General features: G+C 60.0%; 10 protein-coding genes across 10 annotated transcripts; 3 read left to right on the forward strand and 7 right to left on the reverse strand.

Annotated features, from left to right (window-relative positions):
- Nucleotides 1-969, reverse strand: K452DRAFT_336570 (uncharacterized protein; the record flags this gene model as incomplete). Its single annotated transcript, XM_033545247.1, has 2 exons — nucleotides 766-969; nucleotides 1-710 (listed from the first exon to the last, which is right to left on the reverse strand). Coding segments are annotated over exons 1-2 (767 nt in total), but the record flags the coding sequence as incomplete, so codon positions are not given.
- Nucleotides 970-1,116: 147 nt separating this feature from the next.
- Nucleotides 1,117-2,527, reverse strand: K452DRAFT_294018 (uncharacterized protein; the record flags this gene model as incomplete). Its single annotated transcript, XM_033541652.1, has 3 exons — nucleotides 1,117-1,890; nucleotides 1,942-2,113; nucleotides 2,166-2,527. The coding sequence occupies 3 exons, from the start codon at nucleotides 2,525-2,527 to the stop codon at nucleotides 1,117-1,119; spliced, it is 1,308 nt and encodes a 435-aa protein (XP_033402147.1).
- Nucleotides 2,528-2,657: 130 nt separating this feature from the next.
- On the forward strand, nucleotides 2,658-5,028 carry K452DRAFT_314723 (glycosyltransferase family 22 protein). Its single transcript, XM_033543789.1, has 3 exons — nucleotides 2,658-2,688; nucleotides 2,753-3,031; nucleotides 3,083-5,028. Exons 1-3 carry the CDS (start codon nucleotides 2,673-2,675, stop codon nucleotides 4,675-4,677), a joined length of 1,890 nt encoding a protein of 629 aa, XP_033402148.1. The 5' UTR covers nucleotides 2,658-2,672; the 3' UTR covers nucleotides 4,678-5,028.
- Nucleotides 5,029-5,592: 564 nt separating this feature from the next.
- On the reverse strand, nucleotides 5,593-7,421 carry K452DRAFT_348245 (uncharacterized protein; the record flags this gene model as incomplete). The annotated part of the gene is made up of 3 exons (XM_033545529.1): nucleotides 6,886-7,421; nucleotides 6,350-6,776; nucleotides 5,593-6,319 (listed from the first exon to the last, which is right to left on the reverse strand). Exons 1-3 carry the CDS (start codon nucleotides 6,986-6,988, stop codon nucleotides 5,593-5,595), a joined length of 1,257 nt encoding a protein of 418 aa, XP_033402149.1. The 5' UTR covers nucleotides 6,989-7,421.
- Nucleotides 7,422-9,219: 1,798 nt separating this feature from the next.
- On the forward strand, nucleotides 9,220-9,508 carry K452DRAFT_205083 (uncharacterized protein; the record flags this gene model as incomplete). The annotated part of the gene is made up of 2 exons (XM_033536092.1): nucleotides 9,220-9,285; nucleotides 9,365-9,508. Coding segments are annotated over 2 exons (210 nt in total), but the record flags the coding sequence as incomplete, so codon positions are not given.
- Nucleotides 9,509-9,761: 253 nt separating this feature from the next.
- Nucleotides 9,762-11,625, reverse strand: K452DRAFT_304418 (glycosyltransferase family 57 protein; the record flags this gene model as incomplete). The annotated part of the gene is made up of 3 exons (XM_033542818.1): nucleotides 9,762-11,124; nucleotides 11,172-11,334; nucleotides 11,385-11,625. The coding sequence occupies 3 exons, from the start codon at nucleotides 11,623-11,625 to the stop codon at nucleotides 9,762-9,764; spliced, it is 1,767 nt and encodes a 588-aa protein (XP_033402151.1).
- Nucleotides 11,626-11,834: 209 nt separating this feature from the next.
- Nucleotides 11,835-14,170, forward strand: K452DRAFT_241195 (uncharacterized protein). Its single transcript, XM_033537813.1, has 2 exons — nucleotides 11,835-12,928; nucleotides 12,979-14,170. Exons 1-2 carry the CDS (start codon nucleotides 12,317-12,319, stop codon nucleotides 13,912-13,914), a joined length of 1,548 nt encoding a protein of 515 aa, XP_033402152.1. The 5' UTR covers nucleotides 11,835-12,316; the 3' UTR covers nucleotides 13,915-14,170.
- Nucleotides 14,171-14,301: 131 nt separating this feature from the next.
- Nucleotides 14,302-17,140, reverse strand: K452DRAFT_282615 (uncharacterized protein). The gene is made up of 2 exons (XM_033539615.1): nucleotides 16,686-17,140; nucleotides 14,302-16,606 (listed from the first exon to the last, which is right to left on the reverse strand). The coding sequence occupies exons 1-2, from the start codon at nucleotides 17,117-17,119 to the stop codon at nucleotides 14,755-14,757; spliced, it is 2,286 nt and encodes a 761-aa protein (XP_033402153.1). The 5' UTR covers nucleotides 17,120-17,140; the 3' UTR covers nucleotides 14,302-14,754.
- Nucleotides 17,141-17,358: 218 nt separating this feature from the next.
- Nucleotides 17,359-19,031, reverse strand: K452DRAFT_241199 (uncharacterized protein). Its single transcript, XM_033537814.1, has 3 exons — nucleotides 18,729-19,031; nucleotides 18,075-18,675; nucleotides 17,359-18,024 (listed from the first exon to the last, which is right to left on the reverse strand). Exons 1-3 carry the CDS (start codon nucleotides 18,846-18,848, stop codon nucleotides 17,495-17,497), a joined length of 1,251 nt encoding a protein of 416 aa, XP_033402154.1. The 5' UTR covers nucleotides 18,849-19,031; the 3' UTR covers nucleotides 17,359-17,494.
- An 85-nt stretch (nucleotides 19,032-19,116) lies between these two features.
- K452DRAFT_314730 (uncharacterized protein) lies at nucleotides 19,117-20,962 on the reverse strand. The gene is made up of 3 exons (XM_033543790.1): nucleotides 20,802-20,962; nucleotides 20,019-20,729; nucleotides 19,117-19,971 (listed from the first exon to the last, which is right to left on the reverse strand). The coding sequence occupies exons 1-3, from the start codon at nucleotides 20,895-20,897 to the stop codon at nucleotides 19,204-19,206; spliced, it is 1,575 nt and encodes a 524-aa protein (XP_033402155.1). The 5' UTR covers nucleotides 20,898-20,962; the 3' UTR covers nucleotides 19,117-19,203.
- Between the last annotated feature and the right edge of the window lie 29 nt (nucleotides 20,963-20,991).

Raw genomic sequence — 20,991 nt, forward strand, 5'->3', positions numbered from 1 at the left:
ACCTCCTCCCTCCGCCCCTCATCAACCTCCTCCAAGAACTGCTTCCCCATCAACCTGACCCACCCATCCAGGCCCCCCGTCCCATCCCCATCCCCCCCCTCAGCCGTCAGCCGCGTAGGCCTAAACTCGGTCTCTACAACCTCCACCACAAACCCCGCCTTTCCCAACATATCCCTTACCCACGCCTCCGTGGGAAAAAACCAGGGGCACGCGGCGCGCGCGCGTTCGCCACTAACGCCGCAGTGCAAGAGCGCCGCGACGAGCGCGGCATGCACCTCGGCGACATTGCCCTTGCCGCCTAGTTCCGCGACAAAGACGCCGCCGGGCTTGAGCGCCGCGTGGACGTCGGCAAAGACGGTGTCGCGCGACGCCGGGGCGCGCAGGATCCAGTGCAGCGCCGCGTTGCTGAAGACTGTGTCCCACGTGCCGTTCAGCAGGTCCGGGGCCTCGGTGCGCAAGCGCGCGCAGTCGGCGACGCGGAAGCTGCAGTTCGTGTGGGCGTGGGTTTGGCCCGCAGCGGCGATCATGGCAGGGGAGGAATCGAGGCCGAGGACGCGGCCGTGGGGCACCAGGGCCGCGAGGCGCGCGCTGAGGGGGCCGTCGCCGGCGCCGAGGTCGAGGATGCGCGATGTTGGGGTGAGGTGCGGCGTTAGGTGGGCGAGGAGGGCAGAGGTGAGGGCTGGGACGAAGGGGGCGGCGGTGGTGTAGGCCTAGGGGGGTTAGTTGGGTTGGGGAGAGGTTGGGGAGGGTGGTGGTGGTGCTTGCCTTGGAGGACCAGTGGTCTGGCTTGGAGGGTTGGGGGGGTGTGGATGTGGATGCCATGGTGGGATATGTATGTAGTAGATTGATTGCAAAGGCGTAGAGATTGTTGGTGGTCTGGAGACGCGGAAACCCTCACTTTGCGCTGGTATTTATGTCTGCGATGCTCGATTAGGCAACGCCGATATCGGTCGTCCTGCATGCGGGGGTGCTACAGCGTATGACGGGCCCAACACCAAGGACTAGAAACCCGGGCGATCTGATTCGCCAGCTGGTGTGACCCAAAATATAATCCACACGCAACCTCGCTCCGCGGAGAGGACATGCATTCATCTATGGGGCGCCGATGTCGCTCCCTCACTCGCTCTTGGCTGCTTCCTTCTTCCTCCTGATCAACTCGCTCAGCGGCACGTCATCCTCGTCGTAGAACTCTGCGTCCTCGTCGACGCCGAAATCGCCCAGCCGCTCGCCCTCCGAGTTCCTCCAGGCTTCCTCGCCCGCGTCACCCTCGTCACGGGAGGGCACGTCATCGCGCTCTGCGGCCTCGTAGCGCTTGTGGAACGGCTGTCTTTTCTGCAGCCCGCCACCCCAGCGCTTAAGGTCTTCCTCCTGTCTCTTCCTAAACGCGTCCACGTCGATGCTCTCCCCGCCGCTGGCGTCCGGGCGTCCGTGGGTAAAGGCGTCTTCCGGAAGGAACTGCCTGCGGACGCGGGGCATGCGGTCAGGGTCCGGCGGGGGCCAGACGACGGACGGGTCCTCGAAGCCGTTGACCTCGAAGTTGAGGCCGGTGTGGTTCGGGGGCGTGGCGGAAAAGGGCCATAGCCACGCCAGGACGTTGCCCGTGCCCATGGCCTGCTTCATGTTTTGCCAGATGCCGATGTCGTAGGGAAACTCCTGCTTCTTTATGCGGACCCTGGTGCCGTCGGGCTTGTCGAGGAAGCCGCCTAGGTACTTGGCGCGCCGGAGCAGGGTTTCATGGCGTTCAATCTCCCAGTATTCGATCGTCGTCATGTTCTCGCCGAACATTTTAAGGTACCGCAGCGTCATGATGCTGACAGCGAAGAAGGCAAGCGTGTTGACCACGAGAAGCGAAAACAGATGGGCCAGCTGAAAGGTCGTCGGTCCAAGATACTAGTCACAATGAGCATCCGCATAACAAAGTCAAGGCTTGGCTCGACGCACGCTCGGTAGGTATCTATTGTTCCATATGACAACCGCTCGCATCCACAAGAGGTGTTCATTGTACGCTGAAGCGGCCGTCGCGTAGCAGATGACGCGGATGAAATGCGGATAGGTAGTATGGGAGACGCAATTGGCCAGCCACGGGCAATGGTGGTCCATCTTGGGGATGCATCTGCACCCACAATCAGCTGGTGCCTTGGCGCAAGCTCGCCGCGCTTACTCACCTCTTGCACGTCTTGCAGTGGTGGGCGCGCGGAGGCTTCGGGGCCTCGCACTTGGAGCACCACCGCTGCCTGTCCTTGGGTATCCTGTCCGGCTCCGACGTCCGCCATGTCTCGCCGTGCACCGCGACGGGCTGCGGCGTCCAGTCTTTCGGCACGCGGCCTGGGTCGGTGCGGCATGCGCGCGCGAAGCTGACCACGGTACACGCGATCAATCCGTTCAATACGACGTTTTGCCGTGGTGAGAGCGGGTACGGCTCAATGACTTCGTAGAGGTATTGCGCCGAGGTTAGGAAGGCGATTAGGACGACGCAGGCGGGGACGGCCAGGGAGGAGGCCTGGAACTGGGCGGCGAAGGAAGCCATGGCGGGTTAGATGTATATGTTCATGACAGCCGTGGGGCGGAGATCATGGGAGGGCTTGACGCGACATGACTCGCTTGTGCTTCATTGCTGCTGCCCCGCGAGCTTGTCGCAACGACGCATAAACATAAAATGCCAATTCCCCAAGATGCGTCGCCTCAATGGTACGTCTACATAGAATTTGTTTCCTCTCCGAGTCCAACCAATCAAGTACCTAATCCTTCCCAGATTTCTGCTTCTCCCTCATCCTCCCCACGACCATCCTGCTCCACCTCTTCTGGGCCCCCTACACCAAGGTCGAGGAATCCTTCAACATCCAAGCCGTCCACGACATCCTCGCCCACGGCATTCCCACGGCCAACGTCCAAGAAAGCCTCGCCGCCAACTATGACCACGTCTCGTTCCCGGGCTCGGTGCCGCGCACCTTTGTCGGCGCCCTCGTGCTGTCCGGCCTGTCGCGCCCATTCGTGCGCTTCCTGACCTCGCCCGCGCAGGTGCAATTGCTCGGTGAGTGCCCACTCCCCCGTCCTGCTGAAACTACAGTACTTACAACCGCAGTCCGCGCAATCCTCGGCCTCTACAACGCCGCCGCCCTGCTCGCCTTCCGCGCCGCCATCGCGCGCGTCTTCGGGCCCCTCGCCGGCAACTGCTTCGTCGTGCTGCAGGCCACGCAGTTCCACGTCATGTACTACGCGTCGCGGACGCTGCCGAACACGTTCGCGCTAGGGATGAGCACGCTGGCGCTGCGGGCGTACCTGCTCGCCTCGTCGGCTGCAACCCCGGCTCCGTCCCGCCGCCGCAGCCTCCGCCTCGCGCTCTACCTCCTCACCGCCGCCGGCGTCGTCTTTCGCTCTGAGCTCGCCCTCCTCGTCGCCGCGCTCGTGGCCTGGGACCTCGCCAAGCGCGTCGCCGCCGCCGGCTTCCCCGGCGCGACGAGCTACCTGCGCCTCGCGATACCCGCGGGGCTAGCCGGCGCGGTCGTCGGGCTCGCCCTCTCCGTGCCCGTGGACACGTTTTTCTGGCGGACGTGGCCGACGCCGCTGTGGCCCGAGTGGGCCGCCTTCGCGTACAACACGCTGCAAGGGCGGTCGGCGGACTGGGGCGTCTCGCCGTGGCACCACTACTTTGCGAGCGCGCTGCCGCGGCTGCTGTTGAACCCGCTGACGTACGGCGTGCTGTTGCCGCTCGCGCTCGCGAACCCCGCCTCCCGCGCCCCGGCCCGCGACCTCGTGGTGCCGAGCCTGGGGTTCGTGGCCGCCTTCTCCGCCCTGCCGCACAAGGAGTGGCGCTTCATCGAGTACGTGGTGCCAGCATTGACGGGGGCCGCCGCACCCAGCGCGGCGTGGCTGTGGGCGCGGCGGGCCAAGACGCCCGCGTACAGGCTCGCGGCGCTGGCGCTCGTGGCCTCTGTGCTCGCCTCCGCCGCGGCGAGCGCCGCCCTCCTCGCCGTCTCTGCCTCGAATTACCCCGGCGGCGCGGCCCTCGCCCGCTTGCACGCCCTCGCGGCGCAAGATGACGCGCTCGCTCACGCGGCCGCCGCCGGCAACGTCAGCGTGCACCTCGACAACCTGGCGTGCCAGACGGGCGTGACGCGCTTCCTGCAAGACGCGGCGCCACGGCTCGGAGCACCAAGTGGGCAAGAATGGCGACTACGGCCCGACGGCGGCATCGACCACTTCCCTTCTCAGCAAACGCAACAAGGCCCCAACGCGCACTGGCACTACGACAAGACCACCTCCCCCAGCACGACGCTCTCCCCCGCCTTCTGGACGCGCTTCAGCTACGTCATCAGCGAGAACCCGGCGCTCGCGATCGGGGCCTGGGATGTGCAGGCTTCGGTGCGCGGGTTCGGCGGCATAGCGATTTTGAAGCCGGGCGAGGCGTTTGGTGAGGCGCATGTTGGGGATGTGAAGGCGGATAGCGCGCCTGGGGGGAGGGTGGTCAGTTTTGTGGAACTGTTGTTTGGTGGGGGTCGGGGCGGGTGGGATGGAAGGGGGGATGGTGTTGGGGAGGGGGGCGTGTTGAGGATGGTCGGGGACGTAATTGTGGCAGGGGAGGAATGGGTGCGGCAGCGGGTGACGCGGGGGTGGTGGGTAGGCGTTAAGATGGTGCCGCGGCTTTTTGTGCTAGGGAGGGCGAGGAGTGGGGTCTGATTTGGTGTGTACCCATCTACCTACCACTTTCGCGAGTGGTTGAGATGGTTGAGATGGTATGGGATGTATGGTTGCGCTGGGTGGTGGCTAGAGAGAGAGTGTGTGTGTGTGTGAGAGAGAGGCAGTAAAGCCAAGCCCACGCCGCCAAAAGCCCCAGCAAGTAGTTAAGTACGTACTCAGGAGAATCAAACAGCAGATACAGGTACAGCACCTACCTACACACCCAACCACTCAAGCGCCTCCACGTACACGCATGTCAAGATGCAAGCATCATCTCATTTTACCTATACCTGTATCCTAGGTCCTCCCTACACACCCAACAAACACCCTCTCATCTCCATCCACTTCGCCTCAACCCACGTGGACTCATCACGGACCGAAACCGCTTCGTGCTTATATCCAAGCTCAACCAAACCCCCAGCCCCTGACTCCTGACCCAAACGCAAGAAAACACGACGGTGAAAACAACAACAACGGAAGAAGCAGCAGCAGCAGCAGCAGCACGCCCCCCTTCCACAATAACGCCGCCGCCACTGACTCTCATCCCACCCCAGTCATCCCAGAGCCGAGGCCCGTCTGTCCACTGTCCACTTCCTTACGTTGTAGATAGTAGGAAATGGGTGAGATAGACAGGAAAGGCTTGTTTCCGAGAGATGGGAGAAGAAGAGAGAAAAGGATGGAAGAGATGGATGATCTGTAAGTAGCAGCAAGCAGACAGACAACGCAAACAGCAGCGCAGCGCCGGCCCTATGATTGCAGAAAGACGCCAGGGAAAGTAAATCAAACGAAATCAGATCAGATCAGATCGAGTAAAAAGGGAAAGTTCGCCCGCTTGAGGCAGACAAAACCTCACTCACCCACACATACATACACACACACACACACGGACCAAACGACCAACATCCAACGACCAAGCTACCCCCCCGCGGCCGCCGCACCCGGCAGACGCAGGCGCCTTAGCCCGCCCGCGCTCCGGCTCAACGCCTCGCCCGCGCACGTCGTCCCCGTCGGGCGCAGCTCGCCCAGCAGCTCGACCTCGGCGCGCCCCGCATCGCGGCCGACGACGTAGCCAGCCGAGAAGCTCAGGGCAGAGACGAGCACGACCACGCCCGCGCTGACCACCCACGTCAGCAGCGTCGGGCTGATCGGCGCTTCGCTGTCGAGGGCGCCGGCGGCCGCCGCGGCGGAGGGGAAGTTGTTGGTGTTGAACGCCGAGGCGCGGCGCTTCTTTGCGCTGCCCCGCCGGTCTTTGCTGCTGGGGCGTGCGCGCTTGTGTTTTTCTTGCGAGCCGCTGCTGCTGCGCGTCGAGGCTGGGGGGATGGTGCCGCCCGATGGCGTGCTCGTGGGTGTGGGTCGCTGCGGTGCGGTGGGAGGGGATGGCGCGCCCGAGCCCAGCGCCACGGACTCGGGCACCATGCGCAACGTTGCGGGGTCCACGCGGCTGGAGGAGGGCGCTGCCGCTGCGGGGTTGGCCAACGTCGTGGTGCGGGATTTAGGGAGGCCGCGGGCGGCGGCTGCGCAGGAGAGGAGGGTTGAGAGGCTGGCGCGGAGGGCGGCGTCATGGTCGGCTTGGTGCGTCGGCGAGATCATGTTGTACGGGGAGTGCGTGTTTTGCGAGGGATAAGAGTGACGTTGGCTTTGCCTTCGGGCCATCGACGGCCGCGTTGCGTACTGTTGTCGAGCAGTCCGGGGGTGGGAAAAGGCGGTTGGCTGCGGCGTGAAGCAGTTCTCGGTGCTGGGGATGTATCCCACGGCCGTCGAGTTCTCGTCCTCGTCGTCACTCGCTTCCATATCTGAATGGTTGTCTGAAGACGAATACCGCGCCACCCGGCTCAAACGCCGGACTTCCTGCGCAGGCGGCAGACCTTCGTTCGAAGAAGACATGACTCTATCCGACTCGCTTTCGCTCTCCTCGTACTCTTCCTGGCTGCTTGTGCCAGCGCTCGAGCCGCGATAACCAAGGTCAGGATCCAAGCGGCGCCTACGACGCCGGTGAGCGTTGGAGTCGTGCTGGACGCGTAGGCCGTCGGTGATGATCTCGTCGTTTGCAGAAGACAGAGAGGATGACGATGGCTGAGAGGAGACCTCTATCCACGAGTCTGAGAAGAAACGGTAAGTCCAAAAGTCTGGTATGTATTCCTCCATGATGTGTTGCCGACTATGAAGCGTCTTGAAGGCAGGGCAGTTGAAGTGAAGGAGTGTACATACCATCTGACCTTGGCCGGCCAGGCGCTGACGTCTGTTGGAGAGAGGCAAGAGTATGACCATGGCTCCTGACGCGATCAGGCAACTCCATGTTTGAGGGAGACATGGGCGATGAGGCTTAAGGGGTGTTGCTGCGTTGTTGAAAGCGTGCAACTGGGATGTAGTCGGGGGGCCCGCTCGCTGATCGGATGCTGCCGAGGGCTCGGCTTCTTTGTCACTCAAGTCTGCGGCTGCAGGTGGAATATCAGGAGAAAAGAGCGGGCAGAGGCCTTCAAGAAGCCAGAAGCCAGGCAGGCCGAAGTCAGATGGGCTTTGGCTGTCTCGTTGGTCTGGCAGGTGACGAACGCCAGGCCGGGGCGCGGTGGATGGCTGGAGGGCGCGGGGGGGCCGGAGGTGATGACGCCAGGACCGGGGTCTGATAAGCTTCACCGAGCCACGTAGGTGCAAGCGCGCGACCCGGACGCAGGAGCGTGAGGGTGAGCTGTAGAGAGATTCTTATAGTGTATGCGCTGTGGATCTCAGGGTCTGGGGTGTGTGTGGTTCGTCGACTGGTTCACCCTCCATCACATTGGCGGTAAAGACGCGCTTCACGTGCTCTCGACCCCGATGCCGGCCGCTTGCGTAGCCCCCGCTCCCGCTCCCTTACTTCCCACTCTCCTCATCATCTCCTGACCCTCTCTGCTTGCCAGGGGAAAAACAAGTCCTCACAGCTGCCTTCTTTCGTCACTGTCGCATGGACATGGACGAACCCTTGCACGAGGATCGCTGCGGATCTACCCTTGAGCTGATAACTTTACTATCAGCAGTGGCGTGAGAGTGGCTGGGCTTGTTTCGAGATGCGAGACGTTCGGCTGGCTCTCAGATTGCCGTGTGCTCCTTTCGACGGATGCGATTAGATATAGTCGCCGCGACGCAGGCACGTATGGTACAATAGGCAGCAAGCACGCCGCGTCGGTGATGTCCTCTTCTTCTTTCCTCCTTTGGACGTCCCCGAAGCCGCTACGTACCCGTGTCTCAGCACGCTGCTATCCTGCAATAACATGGCAGTTAACCTGCTCTAGCTGCTCAGCCAAGATCGCCCTCAACCTCAGGTGAACCACGTCAACTGGTTGACTAGCGGTTTCTGTGACTGTAAATTTGCCTTGTTACTTCCTGTTCCTCGCCTGTCTGCTAGGCCCTGCCGCATATCCGTCTCCCGCCTCACTCTCACACCACCTCCTCCCGCCCATTGTTCACACTTATCCATCTCTTCGCCCATTTATTCAGCCACTACCGCATCAAGCTAGCGCGTCGCGAAGCTTATCCAAATTTCAGCTAAAACCGGCTAATTTTGTCTCGAGCTAAGCCTCCTCCGGCTACCACCTTGTAGGGCGACGGATCAGTGTCAACACCTAGGAATACACCAGCGAGAAGGATAAGTAGGTCGACTCGGATTCTCAAGGGTGCCAAGCGCATCTCCGACAGCCTGCAGATCAGACATCACAACCTGAGCTTGGTACTGGCCCAGGCCGCGCGTACAGAGTATACCTATATCTCAGTAGTTGCCCGTAGCCCCCGCACGGATGTGAGCCGTTGTGCCGTTGTCAGTGTCACTCTGAACGCCACGGGCCCGTGTGTTAGCCTGAAGCCTGCACCACCAAACGGCCTGCGTCAAGACGCATTCCGAACCGCATGTCTTTCCTTAAAGACCGCCACCAGTCAACACAAAGGCTGGTCTTTAGTTCCGCGCCAATAACAGCTATATGTAAAAAGTAAAATGCTCATGTCTACGGATCCGTACATACTCGAGTATAGCTCGGCTTTCCCCAAACTAAATAGTGCTGCATCCAGGCAAGATAAAACAAAACAATGGACCAGCCCTCCCCGCTACAAAGAAGCGCATGCATGCAAGCCAGCAACCCCATAGACCAAGCACAAACAAAAGCATTGTCCGAAGCCACAAACCACCAGTCCAGCACCGCGCCCGATCCATTCTGCCCACGCACACCGCCCCCAGCGGTTCATGGAAGCGCCAAGATTCTCCGCAAGTCCGCGCACCGATCCCGCCCGGCGCGGGCAGCGCGGCGCATGCCCGGGCGGCGTTGATGACAATTGCCCGCAAGAGCCGCAATTCGTGATCCATCCATCCATTGATTGCTAAGACGCCTCGGAAGCTGTCGCATCGCAACCGCAACCTACGCACCACACCTCACCTCACACCCTACACACCCGCACCGCACCAGCATGGCCTCCGCGCAAGCCACCAGTAAGGCGTCCCTAGCCCAGCTGCCCGCATTACTCCCGCACAGCAGCAGCACAACAGCTGACAGCAGCGCGCAACGCACAGCCCCCGCCGCGGCGGCGAACCTCGGCGCAGACGTCAAGACCGCTGGCAGCAGCACGGCCAGCGAGAACAAACCCAAGGTGCGTACCTAGCTCGCGGCGCTCTACTGTACCGGAGCACTTGCAATCGCCAATGGGCGCTAACGGCTTGGTTTGGCAGCCCTGCTGCGTGTGCAAGGACGAAAAGGCCGCCCGCGACGAGTGCATGCTCTTCTCCAACAGCGACAACGCGCAGCAAGAGTGCCAGGACCTCGTCGCGAAATACAAGAGCTGCATGGCTGGGTACGGTTTCAGCTTGCCTTGAAGAAGAAGCATAAGCAGCAGCAGCTTAGCTGGTTGGCTGGTTGGCTGGCTGGCATGGGAGAACTGTACAACAAAACATAGCATGGGGCAGGCGTTGGCACAATAATTATCAAGTGGAGGATTCCAAGTTCAATCATATGTTTTCATATTATTTTACCCGCGTACTTCCTCCCGCACAAAACTCCCCTCTAACTGCATGCAGCGCTTGCCGGGTATATCTGATGGGCAGCGTACATAAGAAATGCAAGCGTCTATCACTGCGTCTTTTTGGCCGTGGACACGGAGCCGTTGCCCCCAAAGAGCTGGCTCTTGACCAGCAAATTCCACAAACACCAGAGGTAGCAGAGCCCGAAGCCGGGTGCTCCGATTAGCACGTTGACCACGACCCATAGGTCCGGCTTGTCGGAGGGCGGGGGGACGAACGCTTCCGCGTAGTGCCAGGCGACCATCGCGACGTACAGGCCCAGGTGAATGAGCTTCGAGAGAATGTTGAGATGGCCTGGCCGGTCGCTGCGGAAGATCGAAAACGACGTCGGCGGCAAGCCCATCAGATAGGCCCATAGCAGGGTTACGACAAAGTACGGCACGCGCAGCTCATCACGCTTGAGCAGCGGGAACATCGTCCATGAACCCAGCATGTTGGCCAATCCTACCCAGGCACGGGTGGAGGGCGTCAATCCGCTCTCCGCCCCCAAAAGGACCGTCATCGGCAGGAGCGGAAGAAGCACGTTCTTCTCATGCACTTGGTATGAACACAGGAAGAAACCCCAGGAGGTTGCGGCGAACGCGAAAGGAATCAGCTCCTTCTTCGGCTTCAGGAACAGAATTAGGCAAGGAGGCGCAATGGCAGCACTGGTCGCCAGGAGCGCGGCGCGCTGGACCAAAGCACTAGGATAGACGTGAAGCTTGTGGAACGTGTGGATCGCACACCACACGTTGGCTACTTTGTCCTCGAATAATCCGCGCGCAAAGGGGAAGATGCGGTGGACGGACTGCGCGAGCACCAGCACAACCGGATAATACCAGGCCTTCTCATCCAGCTCGACCGGGAGCGCGGAGAGAAGAGGAGGCGCCGGCAAGTCCCGGACAGACAACCCGTTCTGCCAGTTATGAAGCGTGCCCAGGATGAGTGGAGCGTAGAGAATCGCAAACGATAGGACCGTAAACAGAGCGATTCCAATGAAGCGAAGGATGTTGATGCGAGGGAAGAGGCAGACACCAAGCAGATACGCAAAGACAACTGGCGCATAAAATAGCGCCATCTGCTTGAATCCGAGCGCTGCAACAAAGTACACGCAGCTCCACATGGGCCTTCCCGCGACCATGCTAGACATGCTAGCAAGCACCAGGCCAAGCATGACCGTGTTATACTGGAAGTGGCCATGGTCGATCAGGATTGTCGCCGGCTGCATCAGAATCGCAACGAGCGCGATCGAGTATTCCCACGTGTTGACGTCTTGCAGGCGAGAGTAGCGCCGGAGGAAGATGATGGCCGCGGGGATGTAGATCAGATACTCGGAGACGAAGACGGACGCGCGCATGAAGATCTTCAACGTGGGGTCGTCGAGGCCACGAGAGGTATACAGGGCAAACCAGGATGGGTCAATTGACTGACCGCTGCTTCAGTTAGCACTGAAAAAGCAATTCCATCGTACGATACTCACATCTTCCCAAGAAGCCAGCTATGGTATGCCGTGAGCGGCGGGTAATCCAGACCCCACCATTCCAAGTCGTGGAAGTACCATTGGGATATGGGGAGATTGGTAGTAACCTCCATCCAGTGACGTTGCGCTTCGAAGTCGCCGTGCATGGGTGGTTTTTGGAAGCCTTCGGCGTATGTTAGCATTGAATTCAAGGAAGGCTAGATGTTTACTTACCAGAATATCCCCAGAAAGCAGTGGCCCAGCGGAAAAGGCCCACGGCCATCAGGACGAGGGGCAGCACGACCCATTGGGTCACTGTTCCTTTGGCGGGCCACAGAAAGGCGACGAGAGGGAAGCCCGGAGCGGTGATGTGGCCTTTGTCGTCGGCCAGGACGGTGCCATGGCGAGGGTTGGCGAGAACGGCGCTGTCGGCCTTCTTCTTGCGCGGCTTGTGCGAAGGCGGGCCCATGTTCATGGTCGAAGCATTGCGGGGTGGGGAGGGCAGCATTCAAAGGTGATCCGAGCCGCCTGGCCGTCGCTTGGTCGCTAAAAACGCGCGAGTCGCGAGGCGTCGGGCGGTGAGCGCAAAAAGACCCTTCTGCCACTGGTCCAAGCTCGAAATTTTCATGCGAGGCGATAAAAACGCGCGCGCGTCCAGCTTTCCTTCCTCTCTTCTCCAACAATCTTCTGTCGCCGCACATTTTTCACTGAGGGTTCGCTTCGGTCACATTTATCGGAGCATTTCTTGTGGGCTTTCGAGACAAACACATCAGTCGGTTCGTGGGTCAATCTTCCATCGCGCTTCATTAGAGTGTGCGCGCCATCCAGATCACTTTCCTCCGGGCTTGTGACTACAGTGGGCTTTTTGAGACGGCAACCTCTTGGCTCTTGTGGGAACACGCCGCCTTGAAGGTTGCTCTGTGGGCTTGAGGGCTTGAGGGCAAATCCGCTTCGCGCGGTACTCGAGGGCTGTGGGCTTTGCGCACGTTTGAGAGATCCTGTTGAAAAGCTGGAGCTTCGCTCCTCCACTTCACGCACTGTTGGCATTACTCTGAGGGTTGTCGGCTGCGAGCTAGCTCGCTCATCGCTCATTGCGCTTTTACTCATCACGTTCTTCGACTAACCGTTCTCAGTCCTAGATCCTTAGATCCCTACCTCCATCCACAATGGGCAAGACCAAGATCGAGAAGTCCTCCAAGAAGGACACCATCAAGAAGGCCGAGGCTCCCAAGAACAAGGCCCTCTCCGCCGTCAAGGACTCTCGCGTGACCAAGGCTTCCCAGTCGCCGAAGTCCAAGAGCAAGGAGACTGCCAAGGCCTCCGCTGGCAAGGGTGACAAGAAGAGCAAGAAGTCCAAGAAGGAGCCTACTCCTGAGCCTGAGTCGGACAGCGACACCGACATGGACAGCGACTCCGACAGCAGCGAGTCTGAGTCTGAGGAAGAGGTCAAGCCTGTCTCTAAGAAGGCCGCCAAGAAGGAGGAGTCTTCTTCCAGTTCCGAGTCTGAGTCTGAGTCCGAGTCTTCTGAGGAGGAGGCTCCCGCTCCCAAGACTGCTAAGGTCAACGGCAAGGCCAAGGCTGCTAAGAAGGAGGAGTCCTCCAGCTCTGACTCCGAGTCCGACTCGGACGAGTCTTCTTCCGAGGAGGAGGCCCCGAAGGCCAAGGCCACCAAGGCCGTTAAGAAGGAGTCTAGCTCCGAGTCTGAGTCTGAGTCCGACTCTGACTCTGACTCCGAGTCCTCCGACGAGGCCCCTGCCAAGGCCAAGAAGGCCGATTCTGTGAGTATACTCGTCATTCAAAGTTAACGTTCAACACTAACAACTCTTAGTCCGACTCTGACTCTTCCGACTCTGAGTCTGACGCTGCCGTGACCAGCTCCTCTGAGGAGAGCGCTCCCAAGAAGCGCAAGGCCGAGACCCAGGCTGAGCCTGCTGCGAAGAAGTCCAAGACTGCTGCTCCTTCTGACCCCAACGCTGTCGCCAACCTTTTCGTCGGCAACCTGAGCTGGAACGTCGATGAGGAGTGGCTCCAGCGTGAGTTTGAGGAGTTTGGTGCCATCAAGGGTGTTCGCATCATCACCGACCGCCAGTCCGGCCGTTCCAAGGGCTTCGGCTACGTTGAGTTCGAGGAGGTCTCGGCTGCTGCCGATGCCCTCGCCGCCAAGAAGGGTGCCGAGCTCGATGGCCGTAACCTGAACGTCGACTTCAGCACTCCCCGTGCCGACAACGGCGACAACAACAGGCAGCGCGCCAACGACCGTGCCAGCCGCTTCGGTGACTCTGCCAGCGACCCCTCCGACACCCTCTTCGTCGGCAACATCTCTTTCGATGCCACCACCGACGACATCAGCAACCTGTTCGCCGAGTACGGCACCATCACCCGTGTCTCTCTCCCCACTGACCAGGAGACTGGCAACCCCAAGGGCTTCGGTTACGTTGGCTTCAGCTCCGTCGAGGAGGCCCAGGCTGCCTTCGATGCTTGCGCTGGTGCCGAGGTCGCTGGCCGTCCCATCCGTCTCGACTTCGCCAGCGCCCGCCCCACTGACGGTGGTGCCGGTGGCCGTGGTGGCCGTGGCGGTGGACGTGGCGGTAGCTTCGGTGGCCGCGGTGGCGGAGGCTTCGGCGGTCGCGGCGGTGGCCGTGGTGGCAGCCGTGGTGGCTTTGGTGGCCGTGGCGGTGGACGTGGCGGCAGCCGTGGCGGCTTCGGCGGTTCCACCAACCGCGGTGGCTTCGGAGACTTCAAGGGCAAGAAGGTCACCTTCTAAGCCTGTTGTGTTGTGATGTCACGGTAAGTAGGCTCTGTGCAGTCTGAAGAAAGAACGGTCAAAAAAGGTCAACAAAAGGGTCAACGGTTGGGTTAGGGGTATGGTTAAAAAAGTTTGTTCATTGTTTTTCTACTGTTATTGTTGGTTTGCACCATTATATATCCTCCCGGCTTGAGTAGTACGGCGGAGATAGCTGCCCGATGGGCTCGCTCTGGTAATTCGATATCCAGCTTCTAGCTACGTTTCTTTGCCACTGAACTGTGAGGCTGTTGCTTTTGTGAGATTAATCTTGAGCTTATTCTACCTTGTTTACGTGAGTATGTATAGGTGGATGTGTTCCACATTCTCATATCTCGGCGGGTGGTGTATGAACTAAGGTGCTGAATGTTCAAACGTCACAACATGAGATCCATCATCCCACGACGACAGAAAGCGCTTCATAGAATTGGAAAAAACAAAGCCCTATCTATACAAAGAGGCAAGCAGCAAACATGTACTTACAGTAGCAAAGCATTCCAATAAAACACCGCCCTGAATTTATCTGTAAATATCCCGAATCTACTTCCTATTGCGATGCTTTTCACCTTTATAATGGGTTAAAAAAAGACGTTCTTTAGAGTTTTACTCTTCAACTAGCTTTATGGCGAGTGTGAGTGGGTTGCAAAGAATATATATAAATTATGATTGTATCTACCCATAGAACTAGGTAGCTGATCGTGATACCTTCATACGTCAAAGCTCATGTCGTTTTCGAGTAGGTAGGTAGGTAGGTAGGTAGGTAGGTAGGTGGGTGGGTGGGTAGGTGGGTAGGTAGGTTGGCAGGTAAGCAGGCAGCGCGCACTACAGCAGCGTCCTCCCTAAATCGCTGTCCCTATTCCCCTCGGCCTGCTCCCTCAACTCCCGCACATACGCACTCTGCTCGCCCAACCCCGGCAGCCCCACACGGGGATTAACCCAGTCGAAGACGGCCGCGTGCCAGAGCAGCGAGTTCTCCGGCTTGATGACCCAGTGGTTCTCGTCCGGGAACGAGAGGAACTCGCTCGCGACGCCACGGCGCTGGAGCGCGTTGAAGGCGGCCAAGCCCTCGGCGAGCGTGAGGCGGTAGTCGAGGTCGTTGTGGATGATGAGGTGGGGCGTGGCCCAGTTGTGTGCGTGCGCCGAGGGGTCCCATCGCAGCCAGTCGGCGCGGTGCGCGTCGTAGCGGCCGTTGAGGTCGTGTTCGGGGAACCAGAGCTCCTCGCTGCTGAGCTGACCGGCCATGCTGAAGACGCCGTCGTGCGTGACGAGCGCTTTGAAGGCGCGGCCGAGCGGGTGCCCTTGGATCCAGTTCGTCATGAAGCCGCCGTAGGAGGCGCCCAGCTCGACGGCCCGGTCTGTGTCCGCGATGTCCGAGAGGTGGTTGACGACGTGGTCCCAGCCGTTGACGAGGTCTTGGTACGGCGTCCCGCCCCATTGGCCTTGGATTGCGTCGGTGAGCGCTTGGCCGTACCCCGTGCTGCCGGTGGGGTTGGGCAGAACGACGACGTAGCCTTGCTCGGCGAAGACGGCGGGGTTCCAGCGCGTGCTCCATGCGTCTTCCCACGCGCCTTGCGGGCCGCCGTGGATGAGGTACGCGACGGGGTAGCGGGTGCCCTGGGAGAAGTTCGAGGGCTTGATCACCCACGCGTGGATCTGCGTGTGGTTGGCCGCGCCCGGGAACCAGATCTCCGAGACCTGGTCGCGCGAGAGGCCGAAGACCGCGCCGTTCTTCGACGCTGACGACACTTGCGAGGTGCTGTTGCTGGATGCATGGTAGCGCGAGTAGACGCTGTTGTCCACGAAGTTGGAGCCGGAGATGAAGACGTCGCCGTCGGCGAGCGGCCGGACGTCTGATACTGCGCCATCGTTGAGCACGAGAGTCGGGGCGCCGTTCCAGTTGTCCGGGTTCAGTGGCGTGGGGTACTTGTACAGCGCGACGCGGCCGATGTTCTCGGCCACGAGATACAGCGTCTTCGCGTCAGCGCTCCATGCTACAGCTGACGGACTGCGGTCCCAAATGCCTTTGCCGTCGGGCGAGCCGAACGCGTTAATGACCCACGCGGCGTTATGCACATCCGGCACCACAAACAACTGCAGCTTGTCCGACTCGTACTGCACGGATTTCATGCGCAGGAACGCAAGCTGCTTCCCGTCGGGCGAGAAGACAGGCGACGTGCTCTGCCCCTCGAAGCCGTGTGTCTGCACCAATACCGGCGCCGGCGGCGTCGTCTCCGTGAACGTGCTCAGCGGCACAATGTACACGTTGATCTTAGTGTAGATGGCGGGGTTGAGCTCCGGGTCCTTGGCCACAAACGCAATGCCAGTACTACTAATATCATAATTGTCGGTGCCGCCGAAAGGAGGGACAGGGCTCTCAAGTGGCGTGCCCTTGAGCGCGTTAGTCAGCGGCGAGAGGCTGTACTTGTCATCGTCGCCCTTGGCCAACGTGCCGTAGAAGATGGCGTTGCGGTTCTTGGTGATCCATGTGTCCCAGTGCCGCACGAAGATGGCCTGGTACAGCCGGCCGGTTGTCTGCTTCTTTGGCGCCTTTTCCGAGTTATAGATACTACCGTCTGGCTGGGCCGTTGCAACCACGGCGAAGGCGAACTTGCCATCGCCCAGGGGGGCTACTTTGACGCTGCTGGCCGAGCCATCAATGGTGCCGGCCGTGTAGCTGTTTTTAACGTCAGACCATGTTTGAAACAACACCAATTGCAAATCGAAACAAAACAAAACGAAACAATTCCTCTCACCTATTCTCAAAATCATCCCATTTTCCCACTACCACATCCGTAGTCCCGTTCTTGCCCGGCACAAGCAGCAACACGTCGCCCTCATCGCCCAACCACGTCGGCTCAGCTGCACCTTCCTTATCCGTGAGCACCGTACTCTCGCCAGACTTGGCATCGAGTGCGCGCACCTCGGCCGAGCTCTTGTGTTCCGCGAACGAGTACGTCGACACCGTGTACAGCACGTGCGAGCCGTCGGCGGGGTTCGGCACGCCGGACGACCGCCGCGGCGCGCTCAGCAGCACCTCGGGCGTAAACTTTGCGGCGCGGATAGTCATTGCGAGCGAGGAGAGGACGAGGAGAAACAGATATATCCGCAACGAAGGGATGGTGCTGCGGAATGGGCGGATTGGTGAGGGGGAGAGGGGTGGGGCGGAGGCGCGAACGCGGGCTGCCATGATCGTCGTGGGTCAGCGAACTGCGGTAGCACCAGGAACAGCCAAAATGCAGCGCGCCGGCCGCTTTATACGCAGAGTGCATTGTTGTGTGCGACGAGATACGTACCGGCAGCACTTGGCCCGGAGAGGAAGCTGTCAGGTTGCACGCGAGGAAGGCGATATCGATGGCGCGGGCCAAGACGGCGCAGATGGGGAGATGCGACCTGATATACAGCTCATCCAGCCGCATGAGGAAGGTCGTCGCGTTGTCCCCGCAGATACACACCAAAACCCATGACATTGCGTTATACGTATTAGAGCACACCATCCTGACGCCAGCCCGAGCCCGGGTATCAAAGCCGCACTCCCCAATTCTCACCACCGAGCCGCGAGCTCTTACTCGCCCGACCCGTCCTCTGGCAGCTGCGCGATGACCTCCTCCACCAGACCCATCAGCTCGTCCACGTCGGGCCGCTCGGCTGGCTCCACGCTCAGGCACTTGCGCACGATTTCCTTGACGCTCTCGCTGATTTGATGCTCGTTCGGCTGCGCAGGAGCCGCTGCCGCCTTTTGCTTGCCGTGCTGCTGCGCGGGCGTGTCGTCCGGGAAACGCCAGTCTCCGCCGAGCACGCAGAGACTGAGCGAGCCGCCCGTCTCCTCCGAACGCGCCTCGAACGGCGACTTGCCCACCAGGCATGCGTACAGCGTGCATCCCAGCGACCACACGTCCACTGCCGTGTCAATCGTGCTGCCTGTCTTCACGTCAAACAGCTCCGGTGCCCGGTACGGCATGGTGCTGTGCTCCGCCGCCGTGTCCTGCACCTGCAGCGCCAGGCTCCTTGACGTGATGGGGATGGGCGATGGTGCCAGAGAGCCAAGGTCCATAAGAATTGGCGTCTTGCCGTCGTCCGCGATCATGATGTTGCCTGTCTGCGTTAGCCCATGTCCCTGCCCATCTGCATCCCCGTGAACCTACCCGGCTTGATGTCCCTGTGCGCGTACGCCCTCAGCTCACCCGGCGCCACGCCCTCCTGGCTTGCCGTGACCTCGTCGTCCATCAACGGCTCCGCCGCCTCCTCATCGTCCTCTGCCCTGTTCTTGCCCTTGCCCCGCCGTGAACCAGCCTCCGCGGCCGCGTCTTGGTCCGCCCGTGCCGCCTCCTTGCGCACCCGCGCCGCGTTCCCCTGGCTGGCGGCGCCGCCTGGCCCACCCTTGACCTTGTATTGGTGCATCGCCTTGAGCGCGCGGCATACGCCCAGGAACAGAATCATGAGCCTACGCTCCGGGAAACGCGTGTGGTTGACCAAATTCGCGTTGATCAGGTCCTGCAGGTTGCCTCGCCGGTAGTATGGCAGCAGGATATAGACCGTCTTCGCGCCGGGATCAGACCGGTCTGACGCGATGCTGTGGTCGATGCTATGGATAATGTTTGGGTGTGGCGCGAAGAGGCTGTATGCCTCGACTTCCTTGAGCGCTTGCGAGACCGACTCCTGCCCAAAGGGACACCGTATCTTCTTCAGCGCGTAAAGGTTCTGTCCCGACGTGTCTTGAACGAGGTAGACATACGAGAAGCCGCCCTGTAGATAGCATCGTCAGCCGTCGCCTTGCTCTATGCCATCGTCGCGTTTACCTCTCCTAGCAGCCGTAGTATTTTGAAACTCCGGCTGTTTATCTTCAGCTGCGGCGAGCCGGGAAAACATGACATGCAATTGGTCAAAGAATAGACCAGGTCGAGAAAGTATGACGCCATTGCGGACGGGCTGAACTGGCCGATTGTGTCCTCAGCGTAGAATGGGCCTTCCGGGGGTGGTTGGTGCTCGGGGAACTCGTGGTGATAGCCGCTGCGGTGGATACGCGACAGCTCCAGATTGGATGCGCTTTGGATGAGTCTGTAAAAGCCGAAAGGCAGCGACTGGTTTGGGAGGGATATAAGTGAAAGTTGGTGTTGAAACGGTGATGTCGCAGCTGACGATGATGGAGCTTGGTCGGAGCTCGGCCATCCTGCCTCAGGCAACTAACGCGACAAAACAGGACTCTAATACGCTTGGCTTGACGTCTAACTAACATGTACAGCGAACGCCCAAACTCCAGATTGCAATAGAAGGCTAAAGTTCTTCTTTGAAGAAGGTCTCCTCACTGCCCTGTCCCTCGTCTTCCTGACGATATTCTTCTTCGCTGCCTTGTATACCTTCTGCTTCGCCCTTCTCTTGTGCTGTCCCCTCGTCTTCACCTTCATCCTCATCACCATCCAACAGGATTCCCCTAAACTCTCTACCCCTAGGCGTGTTTACCAGCTCGAGCTTCCAGCCCCTATCGCCAGCCATGTTCCCCAGCCTCTTCCGCAAATCGTCCACGTCCTTTGGATCTTTTATATCGAGCTTGCGCAGCTGTTCCGCGCTCATGACCTTTTGATTGCCACGCCCGTCGCTCTCAGCCACCGTCGCTAGTAGCGTCTCTTTTCCACCGCCCACCACAACCGACTTCTCAATGACCTTTCCTGGCGAGCCAACGAGCGCTTGCGCGCCCACCACAGTCCCCCCAATCACCGGCATAGATGCCGCCGCTCCATAACCCAGAGCTTCTAATACAGCGGCCGAGATATCACCTTCGTTTTGGCCATCATGGCCCAGGAGAGCTTGAATTTCCTCTATACTGGGTTCGTTGTCCTTGGGTTTGGTTGTGGATTGCGATAGGCCTGCATCGGTGGAGGACTGGATTAGTGCGCAGGCGATGTGGTGTGCGCGGTTTTCTTGCGGCGGCAGGAAGGCAACGTCATTGCAGAGGCGCGGCGTGTAAATCACCATGAGGTAGGCACACGTGCTGACTTCCTTGATCATGCCGATGCGGTCCGGCGTGTTGGGGTGGCAGTGAAACTATTCTGTCAGCTAAGTCTTTCTGCTTCCGGGCAAAGGTGGCCTACCTGCACCTCGATCTTTCGGTCCTTGCCCGTAAGATCGCAAGTCGTGCCGCCTGTGAGCTTCTGCACGAGATACCTCGTCTCTCCCTTGGTCTCGAGCTTAGCCACACTCGTTTCTCCAGTGGCGGAGCCCTCGTCGCTGCCATGACCTTCATCGTCCACCTCCTGGTTCTTCTTCTGCTTCTTATCCTTCGGAAACTTGCCCAGTATGAAACTGTGAACAGACTCGTCTTCAACGGGCGGGTACATCGGAACTCCTCTACCAGGCGGGAGCTGGTGGAACTGCTTGACGCCTTTGTTGTAACAGAAGCTGTAGCTCCACCAGCCGCTCAGAAAGTAGATACAGTTGTCCTGCATTCCCCGCAACAGCTCCCAGCCTCGGTCGCTTGCGCGTGCCAACTCCTTTTCTTCTTCCACTGGGTCGCGTGCATTGCTGCTCGCGTTGGTGTTGTCGTCCTCCGTTTCGACTATGGGGATGCGGCAGAGATAAGGATACGAGTCCAGCACCATGCGCTCATAGGTTGCTGCTACCTCATCCTCGCCTTCCGTGTCGTCCCCGACGGCCCCCTTGAACGGATTAGGCGCACCTCCGTCCGTCGTGTGAGCAAGCTCGGCGGTCGTTGGTGATGACGCATCGTCGCGCTCTTTCGTGGAGGCAAAAAAGGCTGCGGCGTGCTCTTCCGAAATTCCAGATTCGGTAAAGACGACTCGGTACTGCCAAAACGTCAATCAAGTTGCGTGGTGAAGACGGTGGTGCCGCGGTCAGTTGAGGCCAGCTATCCGTACCTGCGGAAACGCGAGCAAATCGTCGTGCACGCTGAATGAATGTTGGCTGGCAACCGTCAGGCGCACGAGTGCGGGCAGGGCCCAAAGTCCTCTCATCGTTGTCGCGCAATGCGTGGAGGCATTTGTCTTGCTGCGGAAAGCAGTCGTGATCAGCGGGAGCTGATGACGGAGGACAGCTCGCCTCTGTGTT

The sequence above is a fragment of the Aplosporella prunicola genome, assembly GCF_010093885.1.
Source record: "Aplosporella prunicola CBS 121167 unplaced genomic scaffold K452scaffold_2, whole genome shotgun sequence".
Lineage (NCBI taxonomy): Eukaryota > Fungi > Ascomycota > Dothideomycetes > Botryosphaeriales > Aplosporellaceae > Aplosporella > Aplosporella prunicola.